The 20,508-nt window shown below is 40.4% G+C and overlaps 1 protein-coding gene across 1 annotated transcript in view; it reads left to right on the top strand.

Moving 5' to 3' along the window:
* LOC124864646 (trinucleotide repeat-containing gene 18 protein-like) overlaps positions 1–20,508 on the top strand; it is an 81,336-nt gene that overhangs the window by 12,839 nt on the left and 47,989 nt on the right. Inside the window, exon 3 of the mRNA XM_047359505.1 lies at positions 18,618–18,758. Within this exon, the coding sequence (XP_047215461.1) occupies positions 18,618–18,758 (141 nt within the window). The remainder of the gene's footprint in view (positions 1–18,617; positions 18,759–20,508) is intronic.

Here is a 20,508-nt window from a genome sequence, read left to right as displayed (position 1 = left end):
TCCATCCATCTATCCACCCATCCATCTTTCTTAGCAGGTTTTTCACCCAAGTTCATGTGAGAAGATCAGCTGGGAGCCTGTTGGAGATTTTGGTTGAGGTGAATTTGGGCGGCTCAGTCCCGTTAACAAGTTGTGCTGCATCATTCTTCCACTCTCATGGCTTACCGAGCCAACGATAATGTTATTAGTAACACCCAAGCTTTCCCATTTTCCATTCATGGCAAGTCCGGACTTCTGCGTTGGAAAAACGCCTTCTTACAATTGATTATTCTAAGAAGAGAGCTTAAAAAGCTACAGATTCTTCATACCTGCGTTCCTGTATGTCAAAGTATGTTTTCTTGTTAAATTAAAAGAATATCATCCAAGATTTGTGAAAATATTAAGTTAATTCCTCTTTCTTCCTGGCCTAGCTTCTCATTCATGCATTCACACATGGATTATTCTGTTTGTTTTATATCTGAATTTCGATTGCATTATATATGGTATTGTTAGGTTTAAACACCAAACACTTTCACAATTCTGCACAAAGAAAGACACAGAGAAGTTAGTTCATTTTAACCTGCAGGTGAGAGTGTCTCAGAGGCTGCTCAGTTACAAGCCTCCACACCACACTCTGAAACAGCCCCTGCTCTCTCTGCCTTTTATTCATAAGAGAAGAGGCCCTGGTTACAGAATGTTCCAAGCACAAAACAGGGAGAGATGCACACTCATATTGATTAGAAACAGCTGCACTGACAGAATGTTCTAGAACATCCTGTCTCTATCTTGCAGCTCTTGTACATATAAGATATAATCACTCTGAACAGCAAGCTTCACTTCTATTAAAGTTAAAACATATATAATCATTAATTAACCCTAACATTTTCCTCCTCTTTATAAATGTTTTAAACACTTGATACATCAATCATTAACCTTTTCTTCTCAGATTTTCAGTTAAGACATCATGGTGTGTTTTATCTGTACATGTCATTAAAAAGTAGCAGGAGGTCTTTAAGTTTACTGTATACAACTAATTGTCGTCAGGGTCAAGATACAGATCAGGGAAATGCAGAGAAGTCTCTTCTTCTTCCTGGTCATCATCATCATCATCACTGGCTCCTTCTGTCTCCTCAGGTCTCAGGAGGGCATACATCTCTGACATTTCTGTTTTGACTGGCTGAATAGCAGAGGTTATTATGCGAGTGCACAAAGCTCTTATACACGGAATACAGCAACATCCACACAATGTGAGAATAGCTGCAAAGACTGCTATTGACATAAGGATAGACAACACTAATTGTTTATATTTACCAAACATTTCTCCAAACCCATCCCACATTGTGGTGTCAACTCCAGAATGATCTTTCATTTTGCTGTTAAGTGACCTAAGGCCCTCCAGGGCCTTGGTGAGGCTCCCATCAGCTGCGGTGTTATTTGGAATAAATGTACAACATTGATGCCCAAATATTGAACATACTCCACCTTTTTCAGCTAAGAGCATATCGACAGCAATTCTATTTTGGAAAGCCATTAAAGAGGTAGCTGACAATTGTTCATGGATGGCTGAGAATCCTTCTTCAGTTTTATTTCCTAGTCGTTGCACATTGTAATGGATGTAATTGATTCTATCAACGTTTTTATTTATTGTGCACCACCAGCATATGGTGGATTCAAAACCTGCTGCTACTTGATCTGATAACTTATATTCATCAGGAACTCCTCTTGGTATTCCTATGCTATCTATATAAGTAGGGTCGTCTTTACTCCATCCTGATCTTTTTTCTCTATTTTTCCAGGTGTGTGGAAATATGCTGGCTACTGTACCCAACAACTCTGCTACTGAGAGTGGAATAACAGACACGGGAAATATTAATGACACTGATGCACACAATCCAGTTGTGTTGTATGGCAACCTGTCATACAGTTTATCGTCTCCACACCACCACCAGATGTCGCTGCGTGCTTTAGGTTTAAAGCTGACACCTACTGCTATGATGGAGTGACATTGATCTTTATTGAGTCTGCTTATGTTTGATCCCACACCTGTTCGGTTTATACAGGAAAAATTTCCTGGAGCAACCTTATTTGAAAACATCGGTTTTTGTTTTTCGGCGGTAGTCAAAGGATAAATCTTATCCCACATAGTACAGTTTGTTGAGAGTCTTGTGCTGTTCATTACTTCTACTAAGCATTTTTCTGTCAACGTTGAGGGAACCACTTGTAGCAGGGGTCTGGCTCCCATGCATACTACACAATCTGTTTTTACTGCCTGGGCAGCCTGTTCTGCCATTAAAAGCCAGTTGTTATCTATTTTAGATATTCCTGTAGTTATTTTGAACCAGTCATCCGGGGTTACTGGTTCTGTCTTAAACTCCACTAATAGTTTTAGCCCCATATGCCATTTGTTTGTTGTGTTTTCAGGTGTGGCTGCATCATGCCGTATTACCGCAAGTGGCTCAGTAATGTTTTTAACGCATATTTGAATCTGCCAGTAATATTGGCCTTGGCTAGAATCTACATATGGTGCCGCCACAAAATCTGTACATCCCGTGTTGTTGGGGGAGATTACAGTCAAGGTTAGACCTCCTCCATCTTTTATCAGGGTCAATTGTCTTCTCCATTTAATTGCTGGACCTGTGGACCAATCAGACCAGTCCTGTCCTGTTTCTGCTACTAAGTATTTCCAACTCCACCATTGCACATCTCCATAGGTCAAATACCAATCCCATTTCTTATACATTGAGGCTTGTTCATTTGTGCCATCACGTGCTGTTCCAAGCGTTCCCCAGGGTATTTTTACTGTAGTGGTTTTCTGTACTGGTACACATAGTTTTGTGGTTCTGATGCCTACATCATTTGGGCAGGAATTAACATTTATTTGTCTTTTACTCAAATCTTTTCTTTCTTCGTAAAAACGTTCCCATAGTAAAATAGCTCCTACAATTACCACTGAGATTATTCCAGCTACTAGCACTATTTTCTTGTGTGTGGGGGTGTACATCTTACTTATAGATTGGAACCTTTCCTAAGCACCTTTAAACAGAGTTGTGGAGATCTTCACCGGTTTGAGACAATTGTAAACTATAATTACAATTCCCTTTGTAGCCGGACTTTCCTCTGTAGGTTTGTTGAAAAGTCACAATGCTACAGCAGATACCACAATGCTATGACCACAACACAAATTATGATGGTTAGAATATACACTGCTATTAAGAAACTTATTTTAGTCATGTTCTATTATTCTTTTACAATGTGTCAGATGGATCCATGAGTTTCTTTCTGCAATCTTAATTGCAGTTCCAGTGGTCAACAACACCTGATAGGGACCTTCCCACTTAGGTGAATGCCAATGCTTCTTCTTTATGCTTTTTATCAGGACCCAGTCTCCAGGTTCAACTAATGGTTTTTCCTGTGTAGACACAAAAGGCTCATGGTCACTTGCGTGTTCATCTGTTTGTTGTTTTTGCTGTAACATTTTTCTCATGTAATCTGCTAGTGTGCTTTCATCATCAGTTTCCCATTTATTTTTAAAGAATGGTAATCTATATGGCCTCCCAAACAGGGTTTCATAGGGTGTTAGTCCTCCTGTGCTTGTGATGTTTATGTAGAGCTTTACTAAGTCTAAACATTTAGTCCATGGTCTTCCTGTTTCTTCCATGCACTTTTTTAATCGATTTTTTATTGTTCCATTCATTCGTTCTACTAGACCAGCGCTTTGAGGGTGATAAGCGCAGTGATGTCTAAGATCCATTTGTAGGGCTTCTCCTATTTTTTCTATCATTTGATTGACGAAATGAGTTCCATTATCACTATATATTTTTTCTGGAATTCCATATCTAGGTATGATATCTTTACATAGTGCTTTTGCTACGGTCAATGCATCAGGATTTTGTGTAGGAAATAACTCTATCCATTTAGAAAAAGAGTCTATTATTACTAAACAGTACTTTTTTCCTTCACTTTTATTTAATTCTATGAAATCCATATGTATGTGTTGGAAAGGATATTTTGCTTTGGGGAACTGTCCCCTTTTTGGTCTGAAGTTCCCTTGTGCATTGTGTTTGGCACAGATCAAACATGTTCTACAAAAATTTTTTGAATAAGAGTTAAATCCATATGTTGTGTATATTTTGTTCACTAATCCTACCATTCCTCCTCTCGAGACATGAGAAACTCCATGACTCGATATTGCTGCCCATTTGTATAGGTTTTTTGGTAGGATAGGTTTATTTTCTGGTCAGGTGTATATTCCTTCTTTAAGTTGAGCTCTCTTTTTTAGCCAGGTTTGTATTTCATTTTGGGGTGATTGTTGTTGCATTTCCAGTAATGTTTCATCTTTTAGTTCCATTGTTACTAGGAGAAGACTACTTGGTTGTTGTTCTGCAGCTGCTTTAGCAGTTTTATCAGCAAAGGCGTTGCCTTTAGTCACAGTGTCTGTTCCTGTGGTGTGTGCTGCACATTTGCATATTGCAAGCTTTTTTGGCAGTTGGACTGCTTGCAATAGCTCTGTTAATAGTGCTGCATGTGTTACAGGTTTTCCAGTGGAGGTAATCATACCCCTATTTTTCCAATGTTGTGCAAAAGTATGCGTTGTTGCATATGCATACTGGCTATCAGTGTATATTGTTGCACTTTTTCCTGTCATTAATTTGCATGCTTCAGTTAAGGCTACTAACTCAGCAGCTTGCGCTGAGTAGTGTGAAGGGAGTGCTTCTGCTTTTAGTACTTTATTAAGAGTCACTACAGCATATCCGGTTTTTGTTTTACCTTTCTCATCCTTTTTGGAAGACCCGTCTACAAATAATATTTCTCCTTCTGTCAAAGGAGTATCTTTTAAGTCTTTTCTGCTTTTTGCTATTTCCTCAGATAATGTTTCACAATCATGAGTTTCTCCATCCTCCTCTGTGGGGATTAATGTTGCTGGGTTTAGTGCTGTACACCGTTCTATTTTGAGATGTGGTTGTGACAGCAGGATAGACATACAGGAAAGATGTCTTGCAGGTGACAGAAAACTCATTTTAGTTTGCAAAAGCAGTGCTGAAACTGCATGAGGTACTTTCAAAGTGAGTGGATGGAATAGTACAACATCTGCGCTAGACGTGACTGCTAGGGAAGCAGCCACCACTGCTCTAACGCAATGTGGAAGGGCACACGCCACTGCATCCATTTTGGTTGAATAGTAGGCTACTGGTTTATATTTACTTCCATGTAGCTGTGTCAACACGGAGGTCATGAAATTTCCTTTGCAGTCTACCATTTGTACAAAGTCTTTGTTGTAATCTGGTAATGCTAACACACAACTTCCCACCATAGTTTGTTTCAATTTACAGAGTGCATCTTCTGCTTCAGAACTCCATTTTAGGTAGTCAGACATTTTAAGGTCCTCTTTGTACATCAGGCTTTGCAAGGGTGCTGTTAGCTCTGCATAATTTGGCACCCAACTTCTACAGTAATTAGTGAGTCCTAAAAAAGACATCATTTGTTTCTTTGTCAATGGTTTTGGTGCTTGCAGAATTGCAGTTTTCCTTTCTTCCATTATTGTTCTTCCCCCTGAACTGAGCTGATGGCCCAGATATTTCACACTTTCCTTACAAAACTGTAATTTGTTTTTGCTGATTTTGTGGCCTTCTTTAGCCAAATGTTTCAGGAGTGCTATGGAGTCTTTTTTGCATTTTTCTTCGGTTTCAGATGCAACTAGTATGTCATCCACATACGTGAGCAATTGGCTCTGTTGTGGTGGGTCAAAAGTGGCCAAGCTGGATGTAAGAACTTGGGAGTAGATGGTGGGGCTTTCACAATATCCTTGTGGTAATCTGGTATAAGTGTATCTTTTCCCTTTAAAGGTGAAAGCAAACCAGTATTGACTGTCTTTGTGTAGTGGTACAGAAAAGAATGCATTGCTTATGTCCACCACAGTGAAGTATTTTGCTTTTGGGTTCAAAGAGTTTAATAACGTGTGTGGATCTGCTACACACGGAGATCTTTGTATTACTGCATTATTTACCGCTTGTAAATCTTGAACCATCCTCCATCCCACAGATGGGGGTGCCTTTTTTACAGGGAATATTGGTGTGTTACAGGGTGATTCAGCACACTCAATTAATACTCCAGCCTTTTTTAAATCCTCAATAACAGGTTCTATTCCCACCATTGCATCTGGTTTTAGAGGATATTGTTTAACTCTGGGTCTGTACTCTGTTTTTGGTCTTATCACAACAGGAAGTGCTCCTTTTACCAGGCCAACATCAGTAGGTCCTTGTGACCATAGTCTCTCAGGAACTTGTTTAAATAGTTCCTCTTCTTCTTTTGTGAAAAAGATGTGTCATTTTTGTTTTGGGTCTAGGTGCACTCCAGCCTGGACAGTTACTGTCCAGAACAATGCCTTTTTGGTCATTTCAGTGGACTGGCTATACCATGTGTTCATGCCGGTTACCACCCAATCCCTTGCTCTTTCACCTCTGTCCACTAGTTTTGCTAAGTTTTTCCATTCTTCCTTTTTGTCTTTGCATAAGGATATGTGTGGCCCAGAAAGTTGTCTGAACAGTGGTTTGACAGTTTCTGGCAATATTACTGCAGCTGCTGCATTTGCTTCTACATCTGAGTACACATATGAGACTGTTATCTTTGTTGGGGTCATCCTGTTCAGTTCACTCATGTACTTGGTGTCTGGCTTTGCAGTATACCACATTGTCACATGTAATTCATCTGGTGACATAACATCTTGTGGGCTCCGCATTGATTGTTTGCCTTCATCCACTAACGATGCCCCTGTTGCAGTTGGCGGTTTGTTAGGGATGTCTAAAGTGTAGTAATAATTTGGTGTTCCCGTCCCTTGTACTACATAGACTTCCTCAGGTTTGCCTCTGACCACTCTCAAACCCTCTGGGGTTGGTGTTAGGCTTAGGCAGAGGGCTATTAAGCCATCTCTTCCCAATAGGTTCACTGGACATTCTGGTAACATCAAAACTGATAACTGACATGTTTTTCCTTCTGGATCTCTGATCCATAAGGGTTCTGTTTCATTTACTTGTTTGATTTTACCTTGTGCGGCCTGAACTGTGGTACATTTCCCACTGGGTCTCACATATGGTAATTGTTCTCTAATTGTTGTCCTGCAAGCTCCACTATCACAAAGAAACGTGATAGGTGTGCCTTGTACCAGCAGGGTTATTTCAGGTCTTATTTTTTCAACATAGAATAGGTCATCTAAATTTAGTATTTCCTCATCTTCTGAGGTGGTTTTCTCTTGTATTAAATTTTGATCCAATTCTGTCCCGTTTGTCTCACGATCTAGTCATGCATTTTTAGTTTGTGGGGGAGGACCTCCCCTACAATCCCTGGCTAGATGTCCTTCTTTACCGCAGGACCAACATGCTCTAAGATTTTGTGCTCCAAAGTGTCCTCTACCTCTTCCTCTACCTCGGCCTCTGCCTCTTCCCCTGCCCTGTGACTGTTGATAGTACACAGTGTTGTCCTCCTCTTGGTAAAACACTGCGTCTCTGACTGTGTCCTTTTTACCCTTTTTACTTTTTATAACTTTTTCAGCATGCAGCGCATGATTTATGTAGTCTGCAAGCGAGCCCCCACTCATTCCTATGTAGTGCCGGTTCACCCAGCCATGTATGTCGGGTGTTGAGCCTGAGTGGAGTGCATTTTTTAGTTGCTGCTGATAAGCACCATTTTCATCCTCGCTTGGTTCCAGTCCACTGTGAACTTTAAAAACTTTTGCCATTCTTACTCTATATTCATCAAAAGGTTCGTCTGGTTTTTGTTTACATCTCCCTATTTCAGTATAGTTTGCTCTCTTTTTATATTTTCCTTTTATTCTTTCCAGGAGAGGAACTAACTGGGTTGTTAGCTCTCCGCTACCAGCTGCAAGAGGTGCTCCTAATGTAGTTGATGGATTATAACCTCCCTTCACGTGATACCAGTCAGGGCCAAGTTTGCACATCCATGCTTGTTGGACTTCTATTCCATTCAGATGGTAGGCTTTCCTAAGATCCTCCATCTGCCTCACACTCTCATCCACATCCTCTCTAGGGTGTGGGATTCCTTCTACAGCCTTTTTAACATCATCTTGGGTCCAAGTTCGATAAACTCTAATTATGTCTGATTGGCCTTCTGCGCCTGCTCGTGGGTTAGGGAGTTCAATGAGGGGAAAAGTTTGCACATCCCCTCCTTCATCTAGGGTCATGGGACTAACCCTAGGTAATGGAGATAATAAATGTCCCAATGTTGCAGACCATTTACCCACTGCACCAGTGCTTCGAGTAGCAATTGGTGTTCGTGGTGTATATCCAGGTGGTGATGGTGGTGGTGGAGCAGTGGGTGCATCTATATCATTTCTCCCCACTGCCCCTCCCTGTTGCTGCAGTAACTGCTGTTGCAACGCTAAGTAGGGACCAGAATATTCATTATCTTCCCTTCTGTGAAACATTATGTTCTCATGTCCTGCTTCTTTCCATTTTGCTTCCTCTTTTTCTCTCTTTTGCTCTTCTTCACTTGCTTTTTTTTTTTCTTTATTTTGTCGCTTCCTTTCCTCTCTTTCCTGTTTTGCCAGTCTTTCTCCTTCCTCACGTTGTTTTGCTATTTTAACCCAGACTTGAGTCTGTGCATAACCTTCCTTTCTCATTTGTTTTTCATTATTTTTGCATTTAATTTTTATTTTATTCTGTAATTCTGTTAGGGCACTTGTAGACAGCTTTCCATTATAATTATAGGTTTTTATCCAATAACATAGGGGTTCTACTGCATCTTGATTTTCTTTTTCTACCGCTTTCCAATCTTTGCATGTAAGGTTATCAAGTAACTTTTGTTTCTCTTTACTTTGCCCCTTTCCCATTTTGAACTAAATTTAGATCCAGTATGTTTTTTAATACCTGGTGTATTCTAAATACTGGATTTATGTATTTGAAAACAGGATGGTGATCAAGAAGTCAGTTGTGGTAAAATCCACTTCAACCCTGTTCAGGTGGGATTTTCTTGCCTACAAGCATCCACAAAGGCTCACCATTTACTATCTGTTTTCAGTTTATATGAAAAGTAAGGACCTAATGGTCATTACGATTCCATTCACTCTTCCACACGTTTTTCAGTCACACTTTTTTACGCGTTTTACTCTTACTGTAATTACTTTCACAAAAACATAACAGAGGACTCCGCCGTCCTGTGTAGAGTTTAATTAGTCTATTTCAACTAAGGGAGTCTACCCTCCTGCGGAATTTAACTGTTTATTTTAGTTCACCAGAGGACTCCGCCGTCCTGTGTAGAGTTTAATTAGTCTATTTCAACTAAGGGAGTCTACCCTCCTGCGGAATTTAACTGTCTATTTTAGTTCACCTGATAGTGTCTAGAATTGTCAGGGTTTCTCTATACTGTACTATTTTAGGTCATTTGCATTTCATCACTCATTCCTTTTAAATGAAAGACCTACTCACTGGTTCTCTGTGTCCTCGGGAGTACCGTCAGCCGTCAGACCCCAGCCTGTCAGGGAGGGACCAGTCCCGGAAAGGGTATTAGTACTGTGGCCACAGATTTGTCTGGAATCTCACTCACCCACTGGGATCGTCAAGCGTCTTGGTCTCCGGCTCGAAGGACCATTTATGTTAGGTTTAAACACCAAACACTTTCACAATTCTGCACAAAGAAAGACACAGAGAAGTTAGTTCATTTTAACCTGCAGGTGAGAGTGTCTCAGAGGCTGCTCAGTTACAAGCCTCCACACCACACTCTGAAACAGCCCCTGCTCTCTCTGCCTTTTATTCATAAGAGAAGAGGCCCTGGTTACAGAATGTTCCAAGCACAAAACAGGGAGAGATGCACACTCATATTGATTAGAAACAGCTGCACTGACAGAATGTTCTAGAACATCCTGTCTCTATCTTGCAGCTCTTGTACATATAAGATATAATCACTCTGAACAGCAAGCTTCACTTCTATTAAAGTTAAAACATATATAATCATTAATTAACCCTAACAGGTATTCGTTTGTTTTCTTTTTTGCAGCATAAAGCAACTAGCATTTGGTAGGCAAAGTTGGGTTTATCATTCCTGAGAATGCTAGGTTTAACCCATAATAACATTTGGAGAATGCAAATGATTGCCTAGTTTAATACAATAATGTGTTTTAAACATATGGATCTCTGAAATGAGTCACGGAGGAGCAGCAACATCAGAAAGTATGTTTTTCTCCATATTCATGCTGCTCTCTTCCTTTTCTGACTCCCTGTTCTCGTTTCATCTCTTCAAGTCTGGTGAAAGGTCTGATTTTCACCTCTTACATCCAAAAGGATTTGTTCTATTTTCACAAGCTATTGGCCCTTCGTCGTGGATAAATCCTCCACCTGGTTTGTGTTCTAGCCTTGTGAGTCATTAGAGACATAGGGGTATAACCAAATATTCATTTTTTTATATTTTATAACAAAAACATACAGAAGCATTATATTTGATATGGTGTTGAATCCCAGCTTAGTAAGCAGTTCCTTCTCACCCCAACCCCCCCCCCCCCACTCTTTTCTACATGGAGTTGTTTTAAAATGATGACCATGAAGGCGCGGCACTGGTGGTGTAGGGGGTGAGGCTCGCGACCCATGTACGGAGTCTTTGTCCTCAATGCAGACTGTTTCGGGTTCGAATCCCGGACCTTCAAAGTTTACTGCATGCCCTACCCCCTGTTTCCCCGTGCTATTTTCTGTCTAGTTACTTTCACAAAATGAGAAAAATAAAGGCCGCTAGTGCCTAAAAACAAACGTTTAAAACTACGATCATGATATTAATTACATCATTAATTTTTTTTGCTTTGTTTATTATTCCACAATAGTGTTGTGGATTCTAGACTGCAGCCTAATATGAAAGTCCTGGCTGCATTTAACTGCATTTTACTAATCATTTTGATGCTGCCAGCTGTGTCCCTACATTCAGAGAATGGAAAGATTAGAGGGATGAGAAAATAAATGTATGACTGTAAAACACACAGAGAGGAAGGACACTAACAGAGTAGCGTCCTCCGGCTCCACCTGCCGCCTCCCCCGCCTCCGTCTGCAGCTGGTGTATGAGCTCTTCAAATGTGTCTTGGCTTGTCTGTTGAACTTGTTACCAGCCTTTTAATTGATTGAACAAGGAGCATCTAGAGTTTGGCTTCATCTGAATGTTGTGGCACCTAACTGGCACTGCAGTGAGTCTGGAGCGCTGTTACAGGCTAGCTTAATAATGAGCTGCCACTGGCAGAATTTATTAGAATGTTTGCAGCAACAGCAGCATTATTGTAAATGATCTCTCATTGGTTTTGTCTTTGACTCTGTCTCGCCTCCCTCAAAGTGTTAGTCTGGGTTTTGTTTGGTCTCAGGTTAGTTGGGCTTGAATACAGCACTACAGGTGAGGTTTAGTATCTGAGCCACTAAAGTGTGTATCAGGGGTGGGCATTAAAGGGCAGCTGGAGTCTGTCCAACCAGCCAAACATACTCCTGATATGCAGAGTCAGACAGTGTGACGCTTGAAATATAACATCCTACCAAACTTTGCATCCAAGCTGTCCTTTCCACACTGACATCTTGGTGAAAATTAGGTTTTTGTTTATTGTGCAGCTCCATTTTCCACTTTTCAGTGTAGGAGAGACAATTTTCAGAATCGGCTTTATTGGCCAAGCTTGTGCACACAAACAAGGAATTTGACTTTGGTTCCACTTTGCTGTTAATGTGCAGACATTACATGGAAAGCTAACATCTGAACACATTTCTCCATGGTGAAACATGGCGGTGGCAGCATCATGCTTTGAAGCTTTTTCAGCAGGCACAAGTAAACTGGTCAGAGGATAACTGGGATATGGACGAAGTGATATACAGGGCAATTCTGGAAGGAGACTTGTAAAAGACAGAGTAGATTCACCTTCCAGCAGGTTAATCATCCTGAACTTGGATGCAAAGCTGCTACAGATATAAGTCAAGAGACTTCCAGCTGTACTCAAAGGTGGTTCTACAAAGTTCTGAATCAGGAGTGCTAAATACAAATCCGAACTACATTTTTCCAGATTTTCATTTGTAAATTCTTTGAAACTCTGCCTTATTATTTGCATGTTCATCAGATAAGATCCCAACAAAACGCATCGATGTATGTGGTTGAGTAAATGTTCCAAATGAGGGAAAGTTCAGTGGGTCTAAATACTTTGGTAAGTGTATATGATGGTTATAATTGTAATGTGGAGATGCACAAGAGAGTGATCAGATTACATACTGAAGTGCTAAATAATAACTCGTATTTATCCCAATCTTCCAGCCACAGAAAGAAAAACAGATTTTTGGACGTATCCCAAAACAAAGGAAAATCCGAGCAGTTTTCAGCCACATGTTCTCAGTCTGAGTGCATGCAGACATGAACCCTGTGCATCTCTGCCTGTGTGTTTCAGGGCCTCTCCTGCCAGGATTAATGGTTATCAGTTTCAGAGTCCTGGCTAGTTGCAGCAGAGATGGATAGAACAGTGGAATTTTACGTTTGTTTTGTCGGGAATAAAACCCAGAGATCAATAGAGATTCCCTGTCAGCTAACCCTGCTCCAAGTACCACTGATGTATAACAGATGGGTTCACAGAGTGTGTGTAGGTGTTTGTGGTGTGTGTGTGTGTGTGTGAGTGTGTATGCAGGGTTGACTTTTAGCCCAGAGATTTTTGTCTCACATTTTGTTTGCTTTTGGACATTCACCAGTGTTGTCTTTCTTTTTTTTTTTTGGATAGCGTTTCAGTACATCTTTTATCGATTTGCGATCGAGGAACCTGGGTCTGATTTTTCTGGATTTCTCTCCATGTGGGCATGCTAGCGCATCAGATACGTGGCTGTGTCACAATCAGAAATGATTTCCATCGCTTCTCTGATGCTTACATTTTCTTTTTTGATGAGGATCTGAAAACTGACTCTTACAGCAGGTTGGGAGTCGGAGACCGCGTCTCTCTTGGCAACCCGCTTATCCCAGTTTGGTAAACTGGCTGTCGTTTGAACTGGGAGCCAAATGCAGTTTGTGTGTGGCGAGGAGTGGGAGGGGAAGGAGAGGAAGGAAGGAAAGGGCTAAAAGAAAGGGAGAGAGAGAGGAGAAATGAAAGAGTCACTCCAAAACATTTCCCTCTCAGCTTACATTTGGATGTCGTTCCTGGAACAAGGAAAGCAAATGTTTGTCTCATTCCATCCCTTCCTTTCGTTTCCCTCCTGTAGACTGTACAAGAAGGGAAAATGGGATTTGGGACTTTTTCTGTTTTCCTGTAGGAAGTTGCGTGCATGTTTGCATGCTGTGCACACATGGACTACAGAGCCTGAAGGTAGCAGAGATTGATCCATACTCCGGTGAGACATCTGTGCCTCCGACGTGTTTGTTGAAGAGCCCTCTGTGTTTAGCCTGAAGAATAGAAAGCTGCCGACAGAAAAGCAGGAATATGGCGACTTTAACATGTGGAGGTTGTAAATGAATTCTGTGCACAATTCTCTAAGCATTCCAGGGAACAATAAGAAAGTGAGAATAATTACTTAGAATAACATCAGTTTTACATGATACCTGCCAGATGTGGAGGGAGAAGCACATTTCATCACTGTCAGAGATGCCAGATAATAAGTAGCATTTTATTTACATATTTAGCTAACATTAGGTACAATTAAAGCAGGTCTTTGTAATGCAAATACGATACGTTTGCGATATATTCTGCAGTAAGCCTACTAGGACATGGCTGGCCACCTAAGCTGATAGGATGGGGTGAGAGTGTGTTAATCACAGAGGCAACCAGGGGGCCTAGGCTAACTCTGGAGGAGTTGCAGAGATTGACAGCTCAGATGCAAGACTCTGTTGACAGGACAACTGTTAGCTCTCCACAGATACCACCTTTCTGGAGGACTGGCATGCAGAAAACCATTGTTAGAAGAAAGCCAGAAGAAGTCCATTTGCAGTTTACCACAAACCACGTAAGGGACAGAGCAGACACACGAAAGAAGGTGGTCTTGTCAGATGAGACAGAATGTGAACCTTTTAACATCTGCATATCACTCTGATTATGCTGTTCCCACAGCAATCCATGGTGATGGCAGCATCATGCTGTGGGGAAGCTTTTCTTTTTCTTTTATTTATATATAACCTAATAAAATTAAACAACAGATGAATAACGCAACATTGGTAGCAGAACAAGATGCATAACCAGGGAAATGTCTTAGATATTTTTTCAGAAAAAGTCTGATCTAATTGGCTTAATAAAGTTCATCCATCCTTTCCACAACCTCTCAAATGTACATGAAAAACTCAGCTTCTCCATAACATATCAATCATGTTTCACATCGAACCAGTTTCCTTATTTGGTGTTTCTGTCTTTAACCATTTCCTGCTAATATTAGGATTTTAAACATTGTAACATTTGGATTCTTTTTACCTTACATATGAAGTATTCCGAGATGAATCGGAAGAATCTTGTCCATACATTGTTTAAACTCCATCCAATAGTTCTCAATAGAAGAGCAGCTTCAGAAGATGTGAACATGATGTGCAACACTTTCCCCACATCCATGCCAACATCTTGTACCTTGATGTTTTATCTGAGCTGGACTTCTGAAATATCTTTTCCACCTATGCTCCCTCCATGTTAAGGAAGATGTTTCTTTCCATATTTGTTGGTAAATATCGTCCTGATCCTCTTCTGTCAAATTGATATTGGCTTGTGTTTCCCACTTCTGTTTTATGGGCTGTGTGTCTTCATTTTTTAAACTTTGTATTCCTGTGTCTAATGTGAAAATACATTTCCTGTTTAGATTTTTAAGCAGAAATAAACATTTTTATTATGTCTGATCTAGTCTCAGTGTTTGCCTTCTTTATGTCACGTCTTAAATAATGACTCAATTGCACGGATCTATAAAAATACGGGGATGATTTTTTTAAGCAGGCAAAAGGAAGCTGGTAGATTTTTCTTTATTAAAAAAATAAAAACACTGTTTTGTTTTTCTTCCAACTTAATTTTCTCGAGGTTTCTACACAGTCCCGAAGTGTGTGGAATTTGCTTTAATCAATTTCCAGGTTTGGATATTTGTAGGGAAAAACACAGTGAGGAGAAATGTTTGAGTTTCCAGACTTTAATCCCTTTTTTGTAATCTAAAAGATAAAATAAATCTGACTTTCTAAGCAGCAAAGTGAATCCTACATTGACTCTCTTCCTCTAAATCACCACATCTGATCTTGATCTGTTTGACAAACGTATTGATTGCCTTGTTTAAAGTTAATGAGAGAAAGACCTCACAGATAAACATTAAAATACTTTAAAGGATGAGTTTTTCTTATGTTTTAGCATCTAGACCTTTTTAGTTCAGAGGTTTAGATTGGACCTGTCTGTAGTTTTAAACTGAGTCTGGTTTAGTCAACTCTTCCTAATTGTCGAACTTTTACAATATAAAGATGGCCAAAACTGATAAGCGGTGCTTTAAATAATATGTTAGTGAAGGATTATTTAGTACAGGTTTGACTAATCTTAGCGTGATTTAACTTAGGAAAAGTTTAAGTAATACCATAGCGCATCGTCTTGGTACTTTATGGTTCAGAGAAACGTAAAGGTGATCAAATCCAAAAAGCTGCATTCTTTTTATTCTCAAACGCCCAGAAAATCTTTGAAATTTAAATCTTGATAAATATTGAATTTTGACATATAGAATGTTAAGAAACCCTGAATTAGGGACTAATTTGTGTTGGTTGATCAAAAACAAATCCACTAAATGCTTTCTGGTTGTAATGTGACAAACGTGGATAAATTCATGGGGTATGAATACTTTTGCAAGGTGCGGGTTATGAACTGACTCTTTAGTTCTTGTACAAAATAAGGATTTATTACTTCAGTAACTCTTGGCATCTTTACAGAACTCAGTTTAATAGTTGTGTTGTCAGTACCTTGGGAATCAGAGTGGTGCACTCGTATTTATGTTGGCATTCAGGGTATGAAGGTCTTGTAGTTGCTTCTTTGTCGCAGTTCTGAACGTTTCCTGCAGAACTTGCTTCTCCGGCTTTAGATTAAAATTTCCTTAAATGAAATTTGTTCCACAGAAAACAATGGTGTGATAATGGCTTCAGTTACATTGAATCCTGGCTGCTGATTGTGGTGCATGTTTTTTTTTCTTTTTTTTCTTCTGTGTGTGCATGAAATCAAATCGATCTTCAGCTAGGTAAATGTAACGGGGCGAGGTAATGTGTAATGCAGATTTGTGTGTGTGAGAGCAGTCCTGCAGTATCTTTGACTCTTAGGGCATTTGTCACAAATCCACACGGAGCGGTTTGCACATGTGGGATCATTTAACAACCCACTGCAGCCAACATAATGTTACCCTTTAACACATGCAGCACAAACCCACGCACACATGCGCACACAAGCATGCATGCATGGTGAGATTTTAAGACATCTCTATCTAATAGGCTCAGGTGTGAAAGGTTTCACCTACACAGTATGTTCAGGGTAGAGAATAAAGGCTAAGTGCATTACCGCTGTGTATGTGTGTGTGTATATACACCTCTGTGATTAATTGGAAAGCTGCATTTGGTATTGATTTAAAATGCTAGATATGTGTGTGTGTGTGAGTGAGTTTGTGTGTGTGAGTGCACAGGCGCTGACGGACTACAGCTTTAATGTACTGATTTAGATGCAAGGGGAACTCGGCAAGCGCAGCATGTCTAGAGATTCCCACCGGAGTAATACAGAAACACACACACACACACACAGACTCATTCAGTCCCTACCCCCTTTCCCCCTACACACATGGTTAGGTTTATCAGGGTAATGGCTGTGCAGTAATGGGCTTGGACGAGGAGAATGATGGCGGTGCTGGTGGTGGTGGGGGTTGGCTGAAACTCCTTGGAGGTTGTGATTATAGAAAGCAGGAATGATTCAAAGCTTATAAGTGTGCTCTTGGTAAAATGGCAAACACAAAAAGGGCAGAGTCGAAGAAAAACAATTGATAACGGTAAGATATGGGATTGTTTTATGAGGACTCAGTGGAGGAACTGGTTTTAATGGTGTGGTGTGAGACCTTAGTGGGCTATGATTGGCCTGTGCTTGCTTTCAAAAGCCTCTAGCTGTTGGAGCGTGATGTTGGCTGTAGCTCCAACCACCTCTGACCACAGTTGGTGGAAAACACTCAAAGAGTCGGTCTCCAGTCGTCCTCCACGCTTCAGTTCCATTAAAGTCTGCAACACAAGTCAGATCAGTGTTTCTGCTATCGGTGCAACAAGGAAAAACTGTCAGAAATATTCAAACAAAAGCAAAATGGACATTTGGGAGCGGGATTGATTTTTGTAAAAGGAGCTCGCCATTTAAAAGTATTCAAACCCTCTTACCTTTTCACATTTTGTCCCATTACAACCACAGAATTTAATGTGTTGATTCATCATGAAGAAGAGAAGGGATCCATTGTTTTGAAATGTTTTTACAAGTAATCAGAAAAGTGTGTATTCTGCCCCCCTGAGCTCACACTGCAATCACAGCAGCAAATAATTTGAGGGATTTCTTTACCAGCTTTGCACATTTAGAGACTGAGCTTTTTGCCCAATTATTTGGAAAAAACTTTGACTGGGCCACTTCAACACATAAATATGCTTTGATTTCAACTGTTCCATTTTAGCTCTGGCAGCATGTTCAGGATGGTTGTCCTGCTTCAAGGTGAATATCCGCCTTAGTCTCAAGTTTGCTGGATCTAATGGGTTTTATTCCAGGATTATCCTGTTTTTTGCTCCATTCACCTTCCCATCTTATTGTTGCTGTCCATACACAAGAAAAGGATCCAGCTAGCATGATGCTGCCACCACTGTGTTTCAGAGTAGAGATGATGTGAAATGTTGGGTTTTTTATTCTCATGCAGTTTTGCATGTCTGCCAGAAAGTTCAACTTAGGTCTCATCTAATCAGAACACCCTCCTCCAGATGTTTCCGGTATCAATTAGATGGTTCAGTCTTAATGATGCTGTTTGTTCTCTAATGTTCTCTAAAAACCTCCAAGGCCTTCACAGAACACCTGGATTCATACTGAGATAAAATGACACACTTTTATAAATTGACCTATTTAGTAATTTGGTAATATCGGACAAAAGGGAACTGAACACTTTTCAGATTTATGTTTGTTGAACATTTGAAGACCTGTATCAAGTATCTTCACAATTAACAAATATGTGCTACATTCAGTTTTGCTCTCACATGTAAATCCTAATGAAATTCATTAAACTTTGTGGTTGTAACAAGAGGTAGAAAAACTTTACCCAGTCCGTGACCCTTCAGATGACCTGCTGCTGTGTGTTTAATGACCTGACCATGTTAAATAACCAATCCCTAGGAGAGAAATCCACATCACATTCCTCCACTCAGACCTGTTCCTGCTGTGAAGATTGTGGTTTTTAGTCTGCAGTTACATGAACTGCTCCTGTCTTCTTAGTCTGTGGTCTGTCTTGTTGAAATGGAGTGGATGGCGGCTCAGTAATAATGTGATTACAGCGCGCTGCTTCGGCACAGACACATCAGCGCGTATCGACTGAACTCCCCACACCCAAACATAAAAGCACGAGCTTGTAGTGTTTAAAAATCAATTCCTGCTGTTTTTGTAGTTTGATTCTGGCGGTTTTTTCGGGGTGATTGAGAGTGTTTGTTCTTTCTTGCAGGTGATGCCTTCCCAGCAGGCTCCAGTCCCTTCCTGTCAGGTTATTCAGGTCCCTCCTCATTGACCTCTGACCCCACGTACAGGTCGGCCAATCCCAGCAGTCTGCAGATGGCTCAGCTCTGGGCGTCACACGCTCATGAAGGTAAATAACCTCATGAAACATTTGTTTTTCTGTCTGTTCTGGCTTTTAGTCTCGGTACATAATTCAAAGACAAGAGTGTTGCCGCAGTTTCAGGACATTTTTCACCGAATGCTCGAGCTCAATACCCAGAAGGCCTGTTCTTCTTCTGTTTCTGCTCTCTCCAGCAAGGTCCTGTTCCATTTCTGTGTCACTACTGGCGGCTCTACTCTCAGCTCTGGCCTAAATGTGTCTCGCTTCCTCTGTCCTCAACCAGTCCTTTGCTTTCACCCGTCCTCTCTTATTGTAATCCATCTTTTCTCTTTCTTCCCGTTCAGTGTGTCTCAGTCTGCCGTTGTCTAGCTCTCCTGCCCCACTTTTCCATAACATCTTTCTCTGTGCTCTCTTTAAACTCCCGTGCCTTTGTACGGGACTGCTCAGCGACTGATTAAATCTTGCATCTCTCTTTGTTCCTTTTCGTTTTTTTTGTGACTCCTTATCACATCACATCTTGGTAGAAGGTCAGATAGTAGGAAAAGGCATCCGACACTGCATGCTGGCAACGTAAAGAGAGAAGGACAAATGGATTCCAGTTAAGATTTCCTTTAAAACTGATTGCATCACCTTTGAGACACAAAACCCGTTCAGGGCTGTCCAAACACAGTGAATCAGATTGGAAGCGTTGTGATTAGGGCTGTTTTTAGGTTTTTTTTTTTTTTTTTCTTGAGCTACTTTCTCTAGTCCAAGGACTTGTCAAGGGCACTGCCCAGGCATGTGACTACATATGTAATTGTAACTCACTGGCTGACCTTTAGCTTCCTGCAGAGCAAGCAGTCATAATTCTGACCTTCATAAACCAATCCTATATTTTTATAGTTGTGTATAAATCTCCTGTCCTGCTACACCTTTTACAATGAAAACAAACAATCACAGATTAAGGTTTGAGATACTGACATGTATTGATGACATGCCAGCGTGTTTATTATGCACTATATTGTCAACATAAAAAAGGACTTCCACTGGTTTTATAGGGATATTGGGATAAACCAACAAAACTAGTGTGGACTGCAAGAACATTGATTTACTATTAAAAATCTAAGAAGCATGCTTTGCTTTTGTATTCCGCCCTCCTGAGTATATACTTGGAAGAATGAAAAACCACCTTTTGCTGTAATTACAGTAGCCTGTCTTTAGTGGGATGTCTCTAACAGCTTAACACATCAACAAAGAGAAGTATTTGCCACATTCATCTTTGATATAGCCTTGGATAAGTCATCTTGAATGGAGGGCATTTTTGAACATGAAAAGCATCTTCACAGGATGTTGCCGCCTCCACCATACTTCACATTGCATTTTGTATATTGTCCAAATCGAACAATTGACCAGAGCGGCTTTCATGAGTTTCATAAATCCCAGATTTGATGTTTGCCTTGTCAACTGATTCTCCTACCAGCTGTGGATCTCTGGAACTCCTCCAAAGTTACCTCTCAGCTGCTTCTCTGATTAAAGCTCGCTAACCTCTACAAATGCTCGTTATACTTTTCAAATCTCTTCTTGTTGTTATTTGTGGACTATTTTGTGTTGGTTTATCACATATAATCCTGTAAAAAATACCTTGGAGTTTGTATTTGTAATGTGTAAAAATTTGGAAAAGTTCTAAGGGGGTGAAGACTTCAGTAAAGGCACTGTAACTGAGAGGCTGTTTGACTTTGTGTTCGACAAAGAAGCAGGGAGGATCAGATGAATGATCAGACTTGGACACTCGATCTAAGTT

The sequence above is a fragment of the Girardinichthys multiradiatus genome, chromosome Y, assembly GCF_021462225.1.
Source record: "Girardinichthys multiradiatus isolate DD_20200921_A chromosome Y, DD_fGirMul_XY1, whole genome shotgun sequence".
NCBI classification, from domain to species: Eukaryota; Metazoa; Chordata; class Actinopteri; order Cyprinodontiformes; family Goodeidae; genus Girardinichthys; species Girardinichthys multiradiatus.
This window is presented reverse-complemented; position numbering and strand designations above follow the sequence as displayed.